Genomic DNA, 17,941 nt, shown 5'->3' on the forward strand with positions numbered 1-17,941 from the left:
CCCACGCGAATGCAGGGAGAACATGCAAACTCCACACAGAAACGCCAACTGACCTAGCCGAGGCTCGAACCAGTGACCTTCTTGCTGTAAGGCGACAACACTACCTAGTGCGCCACTGCGTCGCCACAAATATATCATTTAATCATAGTAATGCTAAAAAGTCCAGTTTCATAGTTGTCAAGGCACATTCTCAACCAGTAAATATTCTCAGTAAAGTCTCGCCTGGCCTTCAGTTTGACTCTCCAGCAAAACGTCAGACATTAAATGAACTGCGTCTGAGTTTTGTCATCATCCATTTATCCTCCACCTCACCCTGCTTTCATTGCCACCGTGTGTCTGCTATTTTCTGCTATTTTCTCTCCATCAGTCGCTCTGGCTCAGCATCTGTCCATTCTCCCGCTCGTCTCTTAGTAATTATATAAACTGGCAGACCCGCGGCGTGGTGCTTTGGTGCTCGGGCAGGTCCTCGGGTGAGCAGTCGCTAATGATGGAGCCCCACCGGGACGCTGCTTTGCAGGTCAGCCGCAGGTGCCAATGCTTCTGTCATTACCTCTCGCTGGCAGCTTATGGAGGACACCATCAAATCATCCATTTTCTTTTTTGGCCCTGGAAAGGGGGAGTGAGGATGGAGAGCTCCCCAGGGCGCATTCACTTGCTGAGAGACGCTCTGGTTATGGATCGCACTTGCCGACTGACAGCGGTGTGACGGAGGACGACACTGCACTGTAGACTCACACTTTCACACACTGCACTATAGACTCACACACAAAGCACTTGTTTGAAAAGCTCGATGGAAACCGTGAGCCTCAGGCTGGGTTTTCAGTTGTTCCTGGTTTCTGGGTGTGTGGCTTGGAGCAACATTTAGATAGACAAGTTTGTTTACTTGGAGTTCTTAAGCTGGAATTTGAATAATTTGCGAGGAATTTGCTCAATTGTACACTGTTAACGGTTTTTGTAAATGATCATTTTTAACTAATATGAACTGTATTTTACCGTAGGACATTTATGCAGTATGTTACTGTATTTTACAGTTGCATTGTGAAAATTAATAGGTATATACAGTTGAAGTCAGAATTATTAGCCCCCCCTTTTTTTTTTCTTTTTTATATATATATATATATATATATATATATATATATATATATATATATATATATATATATATATATATATATATATATATATATATATATATATATATATAAAATTATATTTTCGAAATTATGTTTAACAGAGCAAGGAAATTTTCACAGTATGTCTGGTAATATTTTTTTCTTCTGAAGAAAGTGTTATTTGTTTTATTTTGGCTAGAATAAAATACAGTTTTTAATTTTTTTTTTTTTTAAACCATTTTTTCGATAGACTAGAGAACAAACCATCATTATACAATAACTTGGCCAATTACCCTAACCTGCCTAGTTAACCTAATTAACCTAGTTAAGCCTTTAAAGTCACTTTAAGCTATATAGAAGCATCTTGAAAAAATATCTAGTCAAATATTATTTACTCATCATAGCAAAGATAAAATAAATCAGTTATTAGAATTGAGTTATTAAAACTATTATGTTTAGAAATGTGTTGAAAAACTCTTCTCTCCGTTAAACAGAAATTATGGAAAAAAAATAAACGGGGCTAATTATTCTGACTTCAATTGTATATGTATACAATACTGTAAATAAATATAGCAAGATAAATTGTGCTGACAACGTAAATTCAGTGCTGTAACTGATTTACAGTAAGTTACTGGCAAACTGCAAACTACTGTAATTTCTACAAGAAATTAACAGTGTAGTGACGGTTTAATCATAAGCCATCTAAATGTTCATTCAATTATTTAATTCAAGTAAATACTTCCATAACAAGTCTCTTCGGCTCACCATGGCTGACCAAAAAATAAATAAATAAATAAATAAATAAATAAAATCGCTATTAATAGCAATAATAATAATATATTTTAAAAAGGCCAGGCAGCATCCTCCCACTCTCCAAGCTAATGTAGAATTAACAAACTGCAATTCATTGACTAGCCACTGAGGGGCTGGCTCTAAAAACAGTTAAATTCACAGCTGTAAGTCATGTTAAAATGCCCAACTTTATAGCAGAAAAAAGGGTGTTTACAGCCTGGTATAAATAATGATTTTGGTTTATATAGGTAATATTATCCTTCTTGACAACCATGACGGGGTGAATTGTAGCTCATCCCTTTAGTTTATAAGGGCACCTATGGTGAAAAATCTACTTTTCAAGCTGTTTGGATAGAAATGTAAGTATAGTGTATAAACTGTCATATTGGGGTGAAATAAACACACCCAGTCCTTTTTTTTTTTTTTTTTTTTTTTTTTCAAATTTAACAACGTAAAAACGGTGGACCAATTGGAGCTATTTTCAGATCGACCGCAACTTTACGTAGGAGAGCGGTCCCCCCGCCCACCAATATTGATTGACAGCTGCTTGCATTAACATGTCTGGTAGTCATGTGTATAATCATATAATCAAGACAGGACGTGCGCAAAGCAGCCGGGAATAAAAGGTGTGTTCAGTTCACTAGGATCATCAATCATCATCAAACGTGATCAAGAGTGAGTTTTACAAGTTTAAAATGTTTTAAAACAGAGCATGTGTGTAATGAATTACAGCGATTCACTTCAGATGCACTTAATCTGCACAGCCGCGTGTCAACAATTATAAAGGAAGACGCTTCAATCGCGGTTTATGGACGTTAAATCAGGTTTATTTTGTACATTAATATAAGAGCTATCCATACAGCAGTGGATATTACCAGTATCATGACACATATGCGTGCAAAACGAGTGCAAAGCTTAATGCGCTCTCTCTCTCTCTCTCTCTCTCTCTCTCTCTCTCTCTCTCTCTCTCTCTCTCTCTCTCTCTCTCTCTCTCTCTCTCTCTCTCTCTCTCTCTCTCTCTCTCTCTCTCTCTCTCTCTCTCTCTCTCTCTCTCTCTCTGCGTCTCTGCGTGTCTGCGTGTCTGAGTTATGTGTGTGTGTGCGCTATGTGTTTGTGTCCTTGCTGTGTGTGTGCGTGAACTTTGTAATGACATTGTGTGTGACTCATTGTTGCAAATCCACAAAAAATGCATCAAATACTGATTGTTAAAGTTCTTACTGTAGTATTTCTCACACACGTTATGCGAGATCTGCTTCCTGAGGCAGCCGAGGGCGGCAATTGCTGACAGGCACATGGGAATGGTGGGCGGGGAGGACTAGCCTTAAAGGGCCAGTACAAAAAAAAACAGCAAAACCTTTTTCCAGCTATAATATAGACACTTCAAACAGCTCTAATAAATAATCTGATGGGTGTTTTGAGCTGAAACTTTACAGACACATTCTGTTCTGTATGTATAAATCGTTTTTGTGCTTTTGTTTTATGTGGCTTTATACAGTCAATTGAATATTTCTTACTATTATCAGGTAATATGTCATGTTGTGCACTTAATTGTGTTTACAACCCATTTAAGTCTGGCCTCCATTTTCCCAATGAGTGATTTTCTTTTATAATTGCATCTATAAATGTATTTATTTTTTATTTAATTCATTTACTTACACAGGCTATACACTTCCTGACAAAAGTCTTGTCTTTTAGGAACAACAAATAATAACTTCTAGTTGATCATTTGGTATCAGAAGTGGCTTATTTGAAAGGCAAAGGCCTCTAGATTACACTTGTTTACCAAAATAAAATTTGACCATGCTTTGATTTTGAATTCTTTAATTAGGACAATAAGGGCTGACTTTGCTTAGACAAAAGTCCTGTCACTAAACAGAAATAATGTACAGTGTAGAATATAAAGTCATGGTGCAGTGGAAAAAGAATGAATATTGTGTATGACTCCCATGAGCTTGGAGAAATACATCCATACATCTCTGCAATGACTCAAATAACTTATTAATGGTCATCTGGAATGGCAAAGAAAGCATTCTTGCAGGACCCCCAGAGTTCATCAAGATCCTTTGGATTCATCTTCAATTTCTCCTCCTTCGTCTTACCCCAGACATGTTCAACAATGTTCATTTCTGGTGACTGGGCTGGCCAATCCTGTAGCACCTTTAGCCAATAGTTTTTCTACAGTATTTGTGATGATTGAAATGCAACAGGTGCTTCTTCTGAAATATCTGCCTAGAAATCAAGTTATTATTTGTTGCTCTTACAATTGGTACCGATGACAAGACTTTTGTCAGGTAGTGTGTTTTGAAGCATCATTAGATAAAATGCTTTTTTTTTAAAAGACCAAACATATGATCTAGTACAACCAAGCACATGTGGTCAGAACATGAAAAAACAGCATGTCGATAAAACGTTAAGCACTTCACCCAAAGAAAAAAACGATCTTAGAAAAAATTGGCTCCGCTTGTAGCTTCTCAGAAACCTACAGATGATGTCATCGACTACTACATTCATATTTTTGCAGTCTATGGGTGAGACTAGTGATGTCTGTGAGAGACTAGTGATGTTTGTGAGAGACTACTTTAGCTTTTTAGACCTTAAAATTTGAAAATCAACCATTTACTATAATTCAAGTTTGCTTGAATATAATATAATATAACGTCAATGATAAATAGTTACTGAAGTCACTAATAATTTAAACAACAGTTCCATGACTGTGCTGTATTTCTTAATTTTTTGTCTAGTTTGAACTCATTTATTTACACAAGCTTTGCGTTATATTATAAAATATTTCAACTCAATTATGTTTTTTTTTTTTTTTTTTTTTTGGAAAGAGGTTTCATCCAATTAATTAGTTATATGGGAAGCAGTTGTGTAATAGGTGGTAAAGCTGGTTTTTATCACAAAATAATAACCTTTCTGGGTGATTCAAGACCCCTCAGCTTGGCGTTATTCTAATAAAACAACCATTTGGATATAAAGTATCTCTTACTAATATTTCATCCATTGTTCAGGAATTTATAAACTGTATAAATGTCTGTAGATCATGCGCATCCCCTTTGTTGCACATCTACAAGTGCGCAGATCAATGAAAACACCCTCTCTGACATTAAATTCACCGTCAGCCTTCAGATGGCCTTTAGAAAGGAACACTTCTGCTCTAATCTGAGACATGAGGGGTTTTTCATATCTGCCAGTGCACACTTTCTAGCTTCTGCTATAAATAACAGTGCCAATAGTACACAAAGGATTAAATGACCCTTTCTGATCAATGCTTTTGTGCTGCTAATAGCCTTGTTTTAGAAAGCTCTAGATATCTGCTACGCCATCTAGAAAAATATCACAGCGGGGTGTAATAAAAAGGTTGCAAATCACTTCTTTATTTCCGTTACAACAAATAAACGGTAAAAGCAAATGGTGTTCTTATTTCCAATTCTGAATTTCCTGTGCAATTCTTTATTTTTTTTTCTTTGCTTGCTTTGAGTTTTTAATCTCACAATTCAAATGAAAAAAAAAACCAAAACAAAACAAAAAACTTCTGTTCTCATAATTGGCACTGTATCTAAAGCTTTTTATTTATGTTTTAATTTAAATAAATAAATAAATAAATAAATAAATAAATAAATAAATAAATAAATAAATCCACAGTTAGTCATTTTAAACCAAATTGGTTTTAAAAACTTCTTTTTCTTTCAACTTTTTATTTATTTAAATATTGAGATTCTTTTTTTTTTTTTAGGATTTCTGACTTGTTTTTAGAGCTGTGCGATAAAGGCAAAAGAAATGCATGGTTTTCTAGAACAATATTGCGATTTCGATTTTAATCATGATTTTGACACACACTAGCTACATTTCCATCCACCTATTTTTTTTAAGTGCATTTTAGATTTGTACATAAATAAAAAAACGGTTGATGGAAATACCAAGATGTTCATACATTTTGAAAGCGTATGCGCGTAACTGAGTAGGATAAACTTTTTATTCGATAGGAAAAGATTTGCATAAACTACGATGGACACACTTTTACCGAACATTCCAGTATGCGCATTAAAGTCATGTGATTTTGTTATGAGACATCATGTGATAATGAAAGTGTGTGTGAGCAGAGAAACCAGCAGGCAGGGCACATTGTAAAACATCAAAAATGTTGTTTTGGTCATTGTAAAACACCCAACCATTTCATTATTAGTGTTATTATATTGTTAATTACCTCCAGAATAGTCAAGAGCATTTGTGCTCCGTGTCTCACGCCTTTTAACGCCACCATGTGTTCATTGCGTGTCGGCATTGTCTTCGAAGACGCAAGTCATTTATTAAATGATGAAAGGATTTGCGCAGCTTCTCTTACCTTAGCAAATTCCATTTTTACTTTTGATATTTAGCGCCAGTTTATCAGGAAGTGACGATTTGGTTTTCTTTGACTCATTGGAGGGAAACACTGCTTGATTCACACGTGTTTTATGCGATATACTAGTTATGCGCATACATTTAATTAGCATGTTTTGATGGAAACATAGCTACAGAGGTTTTACAGTGTGAATGTGAAACATATTTACAAAGGAAAACGATTAATCTTTATCAAAGACCTGTACATAACTAATAAAGGTGTAACAAATTGTCTCTAGAACAGACCTATAGCAAAACAAATGAATAGACTACTGTGTTTGTGTGCACAGTCAAACTCAAGGCGCCGATGTTCTGCTTGACGACATAGTTGTGTGTATTTCTCTACATGTCCACAGATTCTTTTTTATAGATCATAGACCTCTTAGGCCCCGTTTACAGTGCCATTTAAATGTGACCCAATTCAGATTTTTTGCATGTACGTGACACAGATCAGATCTGTTCTATAACTGTGTAAACACAAAAAAACACATACATTCGAATATTCAGAGATCAGTTTCAGGCATCCTTCATATGTGGAAATAAATCAGATATAGATCAGATATGTGACTGCGACTATCATGTAAACGGGCAGATTGAATTTGAGGCATTCTATTTTGTACATCATTAAACTTGTGACAATGTGGTGCTTCTCCACGGTTAAATGGCATAGAAGAAAGAGTGTGTGTGGAGACGCCGGCATGGTAAAAAAAGGAAAGTGGTCAGTAGCCACAATTTTCACCCACCAGACCTGAGATCTCTCTCGTACCCACAAATTCTTCTGAATGGTGGAGGACACCATATATAAACCGTAGATGCAAGCTGCGATGACGGCCCTTACCCTCCACCTCAAAATCATTTTAAATTTGGGCGAACTTCGTATATTTCGCAGAGCTGAAAGCAAGACAAATTTTTCCATCGTGGCTAGTGTGGCGCAGATACTAGAACCCGCCTTTATGCATGGGCGACATTTGTTAATTGTATGACAAGTGTAAAGGCATGAATCGGATGTGAGTCACAATTAAAAGAACGTGTAAACGGACAGGCAAACAAATCAGATATAGGCAACAGATCGGAATTGGGCATCAAGACCTGACAGTGTAAATGAGGCCTTAGTGACTCTGCCATGAAATAGGCCATCCACATTAGGGATCATCGGGCCCAATCATGCGGTTTTGTACTTGATCAGAATCAGACGTTACCTACTAATTAGGACTCATAATCTCATTATTTTTTTAACACATCTGTAGTTATGCGGTGGCACAGAGTTGGACCTTTTTCTTGACTTCACACAGAAACACGTGCAGCATGGCATCACTTTGTTGTGACGCTATTGGTTAAATGCCGGTAAAGTAGAACATGGAAGCAGCTTGAAGTGGAAAGCACGAGTATGTGGTAAAGTCTAGATAGGATACGGCTGTGGATTCTGACACTGTATAACAATATATAATATTTTAACATTACTGTGATGGTTGGGTTTAGGGTTAAGGTAGAGGTAGACGTTAAAAAATACAATTTATTGGGTAATTTCATAAATAACATTTATAATACTCTATATAATTACTGTTTTTTACGTTACTGTGATGGTTTGGTTTAGGGGTAGACGATAATAAAATACAATTAATGGAAAATGTATTAAATAAATAATTCTTGTTAACTACCGGCCACAACTGTATCTGATCTAGAAACAACCCGAGTATGTCTGTGTTCTAGAGGTATTATAAAATTGATTATTGACAACATTATCATAGAAAACTGTAAGATATGTAAACTTGAGATCGCAAGAGCTGAAGAATTTATGTTATTTATTACTTGATTGTTCAAGCTACCCCACAGAAGTGCTCTGTTTGTTAATGGAATTGTTGAATGTTAAAATCAGGTGAATTCAATAAAAAATAAAGAACATTCTGGATCTGTTTCTTCGCTCTTCTTTATTCTTAATGTATTATAGAAGTGTCAGATCGGTAGATACTCAAAATCAAGTGACTCAGACTCGAGGGCAAAAAAACCTGATTAGGATATCCCTAATTCACATATTGCATCTTTTGTGCGCACAAGTTCATTTTTTTTTTCGATGGAGGTGCATGGCTGGCTTTCACGCATGTATTGCAGGCTCTAGTTGAAAACATGTAAACTTTTCAGCTGCGAGTCAAGCAACAAGAACTGACCGTTCAGCTTCATACTTTGTATGGGATACACACATTTTGATAGGCTAATTACCGCAGACAAACACAGAACACCCAAACACCAAACTTTTTTCATTTTCTCCATGAATTAAACTTGTTTTGAATACTAAACTTGTTTTGTTTTGTCATCCTTTGAGAAAATGGTTGATGGTGCCCTAGTAACGACTAAGTAGTGCCAGCGCAAATAGCGTTGAAAATGCGCCTTTCTTGCGCTTTTAGGCGCAATATGTGACTGACAGGTCTTACAATGTACCTAGTTCTGCAACACATCAGCCTTCTTATGTTCAAAGTAATCCCACACCACAGATGTTGACTTTTTTGGCACCAAATCACACTGTGCTGAACTCCTCATCCCTGTTTATGCAGGCTATATGTCTCCGGTTCTTGCGCTCTGTTTAGGCGTGATGCGTTATGAATCAGGCTGTAAGGTGATTTAGAAATTGCGCATGTCTTGTTTACACACAATTCTGACCATTTATTTCTTCAGATTATACAATGCATACTAACTATTACTACAGAGGTAGACTGCCATATACAGTTGAAGTCAGAATAATTAGCCCCCTGTTTATTTTTTCCCCCAATTTTTGTTTAACGGAGAAGATTTCTTCAACACATTTTTAAACATAATAGTTTTAATAACTCATTTCTAATAACTGATTTATTTTATGTTTGTCATGATGACAGTAAATAATATTTGACTAGATATTTTTTCAAGACACTACTATACAGCTTAAAGTGACATTTAAAGGCTTAACTAGGTTAACTAGGCAGTTTAGGGAAATTAGGCAAGTTATTGTATAATGATGGTTTGTTCTGTAGACTATCTAAAAAAATATATATAGCTTAAAGGGGCTAATAATTTTGACCTTAAAATGGTTTTTAAAAAATTGAAATCGTCTTTTATTCTTGCCTAAATAAAACGTATAAGACTTTCTCCAGAAGAAAAAATATTATCAGACATACTGTGTAAATTTCCTTGCTCTGTTAAACATCATTTGGGGAAATATTTTAAAAAGAAAAAAAAATTCAAAGGGGGCTAATAATTCGGACTTCAACTGTACATACCTGTATACTGTATACGATAATGAAGTATTAGAATATAACATATTTGTTTTTCACCATTTTAAAAACCTGACAGCCCAAATTACTATTTGCTTTCATCATGAGCAAAAATGGAGCCTAAAAATTCTGCTGTAGTTTCATATGTTTATATCTCTAAAACACTTCTAAATCATTTGCATGACAGTGAGAAATTGGTGACATAATTTTCATACGTGAGTGATCTATTTCTTTAAACACTGGCAGAAGCACAAGTTCCCACATAATCTTCCTTTCTCTTTCAGTCTGCAGTCGTAATGTAGGGCATATTGGTAAAAATGGAAAGCCTTTGATCTATTATTCATGTTACTCTTTCAAGTTTGTATGTATATGCCTGTAAAGCAAGTGCCAAGCTAAAAATATGAGCAAACACAAATGTGTTTACCAGAATGGCTGCACATTTATTGCGCTCTTTGATTTTTATAGAGTGATTTTTAAAGTGGATGTAGAATGAAAATCATACTTTTTCCATGTTTAAGTGCAATAATTTGGTGTCGGGTGCATTTACCAGGACAAAACATGTAAAAAAAAAAAAAAAAAAAAGGACAAACCGGTAAATTTGTTGTTGTCAGCATTTTTCTGAAAGCATATGTAAAAAAAAATTCTGCATTTAGATTACATTTCTCTTGTGACGTATAGGATATTTTTTGCTTTTAATATACACGTTTCCACCCATTTATCTTCAGGAAATCACTGAAGGCAATGATTTCATGTTGTCATAACGATCTAATGTGGCAACAAGATCGTAACTGTACTGTGTGTTTACACAGTGGCCATATTCATCTATGTAAACACACAAAAACAGCCTTATCATTATAGCAGGCACTGTAAAAAGGTCATTTCCAGCCACTAGACTATTCTGACAGGGTATTTGAGTGCCATCGAGTGACAGAATGTTGTGGCTATACAAGAATTGTTATTATTATGGATTATAGATAGCGAAATTTAGTGGTTTTTATTTTGCGTGTATGATGGTAAAACACGAATACGGTTATAAATGTATTAAAGCATATGCTTGTTTGTTGTAAAATTTCATAATAATGACCAAAAATACTAATTTGTAGATCTCCTGACTTCCGGGTGCACCTACAGTATGCTGCTGTTGTAGATGGTGTGTTCTGGGAAATTTTCGTACCCCTTGGTTTCGAGTGTGGTCCCGAAAAAAATCTCAGTTTGAAGGAGTATAAAGCCCTTCCCCTTAGCCCTACGCCTTCACGCTAAAGAGAATTGGGACACCCCTACCCCTTCATGTGAATGCGCAAAACGAGGGGAAGGGCTAAAGGGTAGAATTGGGATTGGGCCTAATACTGACATTGTGTGAATCAGTATAAAAAAACAAATAAACAAACAACCTTTACAAAAGTTCTGATGTGGATGAACCACATACTGTTAGTATCTATAACTCCCAAAATCTGAGGAATACTGGTGAATTTAACTTTTGATGGAAATGTGCTGAAGGATGTACCAGTGAAGTAATTTGTTAAAAAATGTTTTTGCACTAGATGAGGATTAGTTCAAGAAGTTTCTGAATGATAGGTCAATATGAGCGCATAAAACTCTAACTTCGAATCCAAATCAAGTATGTTATTGACATTTTGAGACTGTTTCCAAATGTCCATTCTGAAAGTGTTTGCTAACCCTTTTACAAACGTCCTAATTATATTGTAAAATAGCTGACATTCTGATTCTTGAAAAATGTGTAAGAACATGTATTTAGTTGTTTAAACAGCTTAAAGGTGCTGTAAGTTTTTGACTCTTCTAAAGCATAAAAATACCATGATATGTTTGCAGATGATTAAGAAACATGCCAAGTGAACATTCTTGTTTATCTGAAAAACAATGCTGAAGTCAGATATTCTGCTTTGAAAATGTCTGTTATGTGCTTGAATGTCTGTCTTTGTTTTGTTTTTTTTACCCGCCCAATGCCATTTCAGCCAATTATATTTCAGCACCCCATGTTGCCTTTTAAGGAAAACCACATATTTCATTCAATCAGTCATTCAGAAAAGCTCTCAAAGCATGCGCCCATGATCGAAATGCGACCTCCGGTGGACAGTAGCAGACTACAGAATGAGATGCAAATTCAGAGTTCCACATGCACCAGACAAAACGAGACAGAAAATTAAATGCAGCCATTCAGAAGCACAGAATATCCACTCCCTCACGAAGGGGTAACGTTTATAAACTAATTAATACATAATAAACCTCTTTAACATTTATTAAATGTAGATGCTGAATCACTCATATGTGTTGGTTTGCAATACTTCAAAGATCTAGAGTTCCATTTCAAACGGTTTATTTTATTTTAAAGATCTGAGGTGAACGATCTGCTTCTGCTTTGGTGAGTATGGCAATAAATGTCATGTTAAATGGCATTAAAGCTCACATTAGTAGCATTTAACACTGAATAAAGCCCATGAGGTGTACCTGAGGTGATCATTTTCAGTTTTCTTTTCTTCAGCTGGATGAAATAGAAACCGTTTCTAAAATAGAAATTTCAGGTGTTGGTTAGGACAAAAACTCCTTTTAACTTGGAAACTTTTCCTTCTATCGTGTGATGGTGTTTTTATTTATAATACGATTTAAATCAGCCTTTAGGCTCGATCATCAGACTCTCTTCTGTTGGTCGTCAATCTGGCAACCTGCGCTTGCATTTGTTTTGGTCCAGGAATGCAATACCTAATTCAACCACTTGGCAAACTTGCATACTGCACCTTTAATTATGATCAAAGTATTTGATCAATGATGGGTGATGGGAATCGCGGCGTTAGTCTTCACTACAGGAGAGATCTTCTCCTAAAGTACATGAAAGTAAATGACTGTTTAACAGGGAGAAGAATAGATTAAACCCTGTTGCAACCCAAGTAGTGTGTTTCTAATGTGAATAAAGCGCATTGTTAGATTTCATCTCCATAGATATTATTTTGTATTTTACATATTTTATTACCTAGTACATGTGTATTTAAATATCTGAAACCTAAAATAAAATGTATTTGTTTAAAAAAAAAAAATGATAAATTTTGGTTTAGGTCAAATCTATATTGAAATATTTTAGTTGTTTTGTCCGAATAGCATGTAAAGACTCCGCCCTTTTCTGAAAAACAGTAGCTCATTTGCATTTGCAAAGACACTCAGACAGAAATGGCTTGTTTTCGCTTGCATGCACCAAAATAAAGGTACATTTGACAAGCTACAATAAAGGATCAACACATGATTCAACAAAAAGTACTGGTTCAAAATTATTTATATGCACTTTTGGGTAAAACTTAGAAAAATAAACATTATATTTTGTAATACAACTGGAGCCCAAAATGAAAGTTTACTAACTTAAGCTGTTCTAAACATCAAATAGTTTCTTTCCTCTTTTGAACACAAAACAAGATTATGAGAAATGTTGGAAAAACAACAGCCAAAGTAATACTAAAAACTGCTTCATGTCAATGGTTGTGTATTCCAACATACTTCAGTATATCTTTTGTATTCAACTAAAGAAAGAAACTCAAGCAGGTTTAAAACAAGTGGAGGATGAATAAATGATGACTAAATTTTCATTTCTAGAGTGAATGTCTCTTTAAATTACCCAAATTTGTGTTGAAATAGCCCAGCATTTTTAGAGTGTGCTTATCAGAGCTAGAACCATGCAGTTTTTCTCTTTACAAAAACCATCTGGTAACTGCTTGTTGCTACAAATAGTTTTTCAGCCCAGCTCATGCGGTAAACTCAAAAATCATATTTTTCCAGCACAAACGTGTTTGACCTCCAGCGGTCATCCTCAGCTCAGACGTCCTCTTTCTCTTGTACCGGCTGACCTTTCTGCATGAGATCGGCCCTTTATTCCTGCTCTCTGGCAGCTGTAAACACATTTTGTGTTAGCAGCATTACCCGGTGCCCGCGTCCCGACCCTCTCGCTGTGCCCTTGCCGTTTCATCCCTCATTTGTCTCTTCTCTTCCCAGGTGGTTGTTCACACCAGTGCGGGCGAGCGGCTGTACCGAATCTCTCCTTGGGCAAAGTATGTGGCCAGGCATGAGAAGTCCGTCATCTATGATTGGGTGCACTGGGACCCTCCTCAACCTTACATTGTAAGTGATTATTTCCCCCTGGTGCCAGTGAGGCACAGCCTGCTTATTTGGTAGTCATCACTTATTAGGTGTGCTTGGCTTTTAATGCCTCTGTTTTAATGATGTCTGAGAACAAGATCTAATAAGTAGGAATTGTATGGAAGCTTAATTCCATCATGGGTTAGTAATTAAATAAATAAATAATTATAATAACAATAATAAACAAAAAATAAATAAACAAATATAAGTAGAAAAAATGTATAATAATAATAAACAAAAAATATATAAATACATAAATAACAATAATAAATAATAGTAACAAACATAAATAAATAAATAACTAAATAAACAAAAATGAATGGATAAATAAATAAAAGTATAGTAATAGTAATAATAATAATAATAATAATAATAATAATAATAATAACAGCAATAAATAAACAAAAATAAATAGATAAATAACTAACAATAATAATAATAATAATAAACAAAAAATAAAATACATAAATGACAATAATAAATAATAGACAAAAAGAAAAAATAAATAAATTATATTAATAAATAAAAAATAATATAAATAAAATACAAATTTAAAGTAATAATAAATAATAGTAACAATAATAAATAAAATAAATTAATAAATACATAAACATAATAACAGTAATAAATAAACAAAAATAAATAAATAAATAAATAAAAATAAACAAATAAATAAATAAACAAATAACAGAATTAATAATAATAATAATAATAATAATAATAATAATAATAATAATAATAATAAAACATTAAAAAAGTACATAAATAACAGTAATAAATAATAATGAACTAATAAAAAAATAAATACAAATAACAGTAACAATAATAAAATAAATAAATAAAAACAATAATAAATAAACAAAAATAAATTAATAAAATTAATTAATAAATAAAATATTTTTAAATTAATACAAGTATTATTAAATAAACAAAAATGATTTGATAAATAAATAAATTAATTAATAAATTAATTAATTTTTTAGTTTTTACATCTGCTAATTGACGTTATGGAATCACTTTTTTAAAATTTGAATCTGTTGCCAGATTGGGCTGTTTCCTGAATTTGGTTGGGCACTTTTGAATTTGGTTGTGCGGGTAAAAAAAGGCATAGGCAAGTTGACAAAATTTGGGTTTTGAAACATAAATTTTATATGCAACTTATTTAACAAAACATAACTGTGTGCTCCTACTGTATACTCTATCCAGTTAGTAGCGACCAGTGCATAGTGCAAACCGCGTGGGCCCACCTGCAAGTAGAGGTGAACGTAAGTTGTATCAAAATCTGACTCCCAGGACAAGTCTGACTCCTCTTCATGTGCACGTGCGTCAGTTAAACTTACAGCGGCTTATGCAGTTAAACTTACATTGGTTTGACACACGTATCGATCATTTTGTTCCACAATTGACAGCAAGAACAAACATAAAAGCATTGTCTGATTAACAAGCAGCAACTAATTATGTTCAAAAGAATTTATAACACCAAATGGGATGAGTTTATTCCCCATTTTGAAAGTAAACATACACTAATAGGTAGTGTAATCTACACAAGTGCAGTGTGTGGGTGAGAGGGGGAGTGTTTCGATGCTGTGGTTTTGTGACTGCTGGTGTTGGTTGCTGTATGTTAAAATATTACGACAGTTTAAGTAACTAGAATAATTTAGATTTAAATGAATTAAAATTAAATAAAATATTATTCTAATATTTTGGGTGTTTTTGTGCGTTTGAGTTGGTTTTGCACAGCTTTTGGGCTGGAAAAAGTCAGCTATATCTGGCAACACTAATATGAATTCTTACTTTACATTTTTTTTAATTATTATGACTTTTAGCACATCACAGTTGTTGTTTTTACATCTCATTATCTTTTTAAGTTCCTTAAATATTTATGTCACAATTTTTACGGGGGGTTCCCACCAAATTCTACACGTCAATTGCTCTAGATTACTCACAGAATGTTTTTCACGTCAAGTGAATTTTCCGCTCTAGTTGAATTATTTGAACTTGTGTGAAACACGTGATTGAGACAAATTCTGCAAATTCACAGACAAGCAAATGGCAAACTCTGATTCATTTGTGGAAATTATGATGGAAATGTACCTATATTCAGGATTTGCATTGACTTTGCATGTAGTCTACTCACACAAATACTTTAATTTTGCATTTGGTGTGAACCCAGTATTATTTTTGTTTTACATGTCACAATTCTTATGTTTTTCATCTTGCTATTTTTACTTATTTTTTTCTACATTTCTTAGTTTAGTTTTTACTTTTTCATACATTTTTACATTTTAGTTTTACAGCTTACTATTTCACTTTTTATGCAATTTTATTGACATCTAACAATTCATTTACTTTTTTATTTTTGTTTGTTTACTTGTTTAGACTGTTTAGAGTTTACACTGTAAATATGTAAAGACAAAAAGTCAAAACAACTAATATTTTTATGTTGCTTTAACTTATTTTAATAAGTGAATCAGGTTTCACCTAAATTTAAGTTAAATTTTAACCTAATATTTTTAGTCAGTTTCACTGTAAGTTGAGATGACTAAAAAAGGTTCGTTTCAATTTAATTTATTTTAAAAAGATTTTTTTCAGTGTACTTTTCACAAATCTGACATTTAACATCTTCAAATTCCTGAGTTTATATTTTGACTTATTTTTACAGAAATCTTTATTTTTCTTGCAATACTGACTTTTTAAAAAGCTGATGTGCAATTGTGAAGCATGTATTCACAAGAAAACTCACATTCAGAAGTGTAAACTTTCCATTACAAGGCCACAATTAATCATTCATTAATTTTCCTTCGGCTTAGTCCCTTTATTCATCAGGGGTCGCCACAGCAGAATGAACCGCCAACTCATCCAGCAGACTGTGTTTTACAGCGCAGATTCCCTTCCAGCTGCAACCCAGTACTGGGAAACATCCATACACACTCATTTACACACATACACTACGGACAATTTAATTTGTTATGTAATGTGTATTTAAATAGCGCATTTATCATGTCCATACACCTAAAGTGCCTCACAATCATGAGGGAGGTCTCTCCACAACACCACCAGTGTGCAGCATCCACTTGGATGATGTGACTGCAGCCACAGGACAACTGCATCAGTGCGCTCACCACACACCAGCTATAGGTAGAGTGGAGAGTCAGAGATACAAGCATTTTGGTGGATTGGGATGATTGGGAGGCCGTGATGGGTAAGGGCCAATGGAGAGAATTTGGCAAGGATACAGGGGTTAAACCCCTACTCCTTACGAGAAGTGCCATGGGATTTTTAATGACTACAAAGAGTCCACAGGACCTCAGTTTAACGTCTCATCTGAAAGACGGCAGTTTATTCAATTCATCTATAGCACATGTCTTAGAAACCGGAGCACCAGGTGGAAACCCATGCGAACTTGGGGAGAACATACAAATTCTACACAGAAACGCCTACTGACCCAGCCAGGACTCAAACCAGCAACCTTCTTGCTATGAGGCGACAGTGGTAATCACTGAGGTACCGTGTCAGCAGGCCTTAATTAACTTTTGTATTTCCTTTCCATGATGGACACAAGCTTTCGTGTTCTACTGTATAGGGACATATGTGTACTGTGTATTTCCTATGAATGAAAGTTTCCATGCAATGCAAAACATCTGTAAATTCAAAAGGGCTGCTGTAAGAAAAAGGCCATGCTCTGTTAGCTGTGATTTAGCTTTAATATAAGTCTAGACGGAGAACATGATCTGCTCAGACTATGAATTATAAATGCTTGTTAATGTCCTTCAGTCATAAATCATGATACAGTAAATGATCTACTGTCAGCTCTGTTCAGCCGCTCCATCTTACATCCAGGTGTGTTGATGAATATACACTCACCGGCCACTTTATTAGGTTCACCTGTCCAACTGCTCGTTTATGCAAACTTTTAATCAGCCAATCACATGGCAGCAACTCAATGCATTTAGGCACGTAGACATGGTCAAGATGATCTGCTGCAGTTCAAACCGAGCATCAGAATGAGGAAGAAAGGTGATTTAAAAGGACTTTTGAACGTGGCATGGTTGTTGGTGCCAGACGGGCTGGTCTGAGTATTACAGAAACATCTGATTTACTGGGATTTTCATGCACAACAATCTATAGGGTTTACAGAGCATCCATCCATCCATCCCTCCCTCCCTCCCTCCCTCCCAGTAAACCTATAGAGAGTAGTGTTTGATGTTTGATTTTACAATAAACTAAAAAAATTAAAATAAAACTCGTGGATACACATGGGACACAAAAAAATAA

At 34.7% G+C, this 17,941-nt stretch overlaps 1 protein-coding gene across 1 annotated transcript in view; it reads left to right on the forward strand.

The window, feature by feature from the left end:
* gbe1b (glucan (1,4-alpha-), branching enzyme 1b) overlaps positions 1 to 17,941 on the forward strand; it is a 239,455-nt gene that overhangs the window by 54,310 nt on the left and 167,204 nt on the right. Inside the window, exon 4 of the mRNA XM_056473198.1 lies at positions 13,523 to 13,648. Coding sequence (XP_056329173.1) covers positions 13,523 to 13,648 — 126 coding nt within the window. The remainder of the gene's footprint in view (positions 1 to 13,522; positions 13,649 to 17,941) is intronic.

This window comes from Danio aesculapii, chromosome 15 (assembly GCF_903798145.1).
Source record: "Danio aesculapii chromosome 15, fDanAes4.1, whole genome shotgun sequence".
Taxonomy (NCBI): Eukaryota; Metazoa; Chordata; class Actinopteri; order Cypriniformes; family Danionidae; genus Danio; species Danio aesculapii.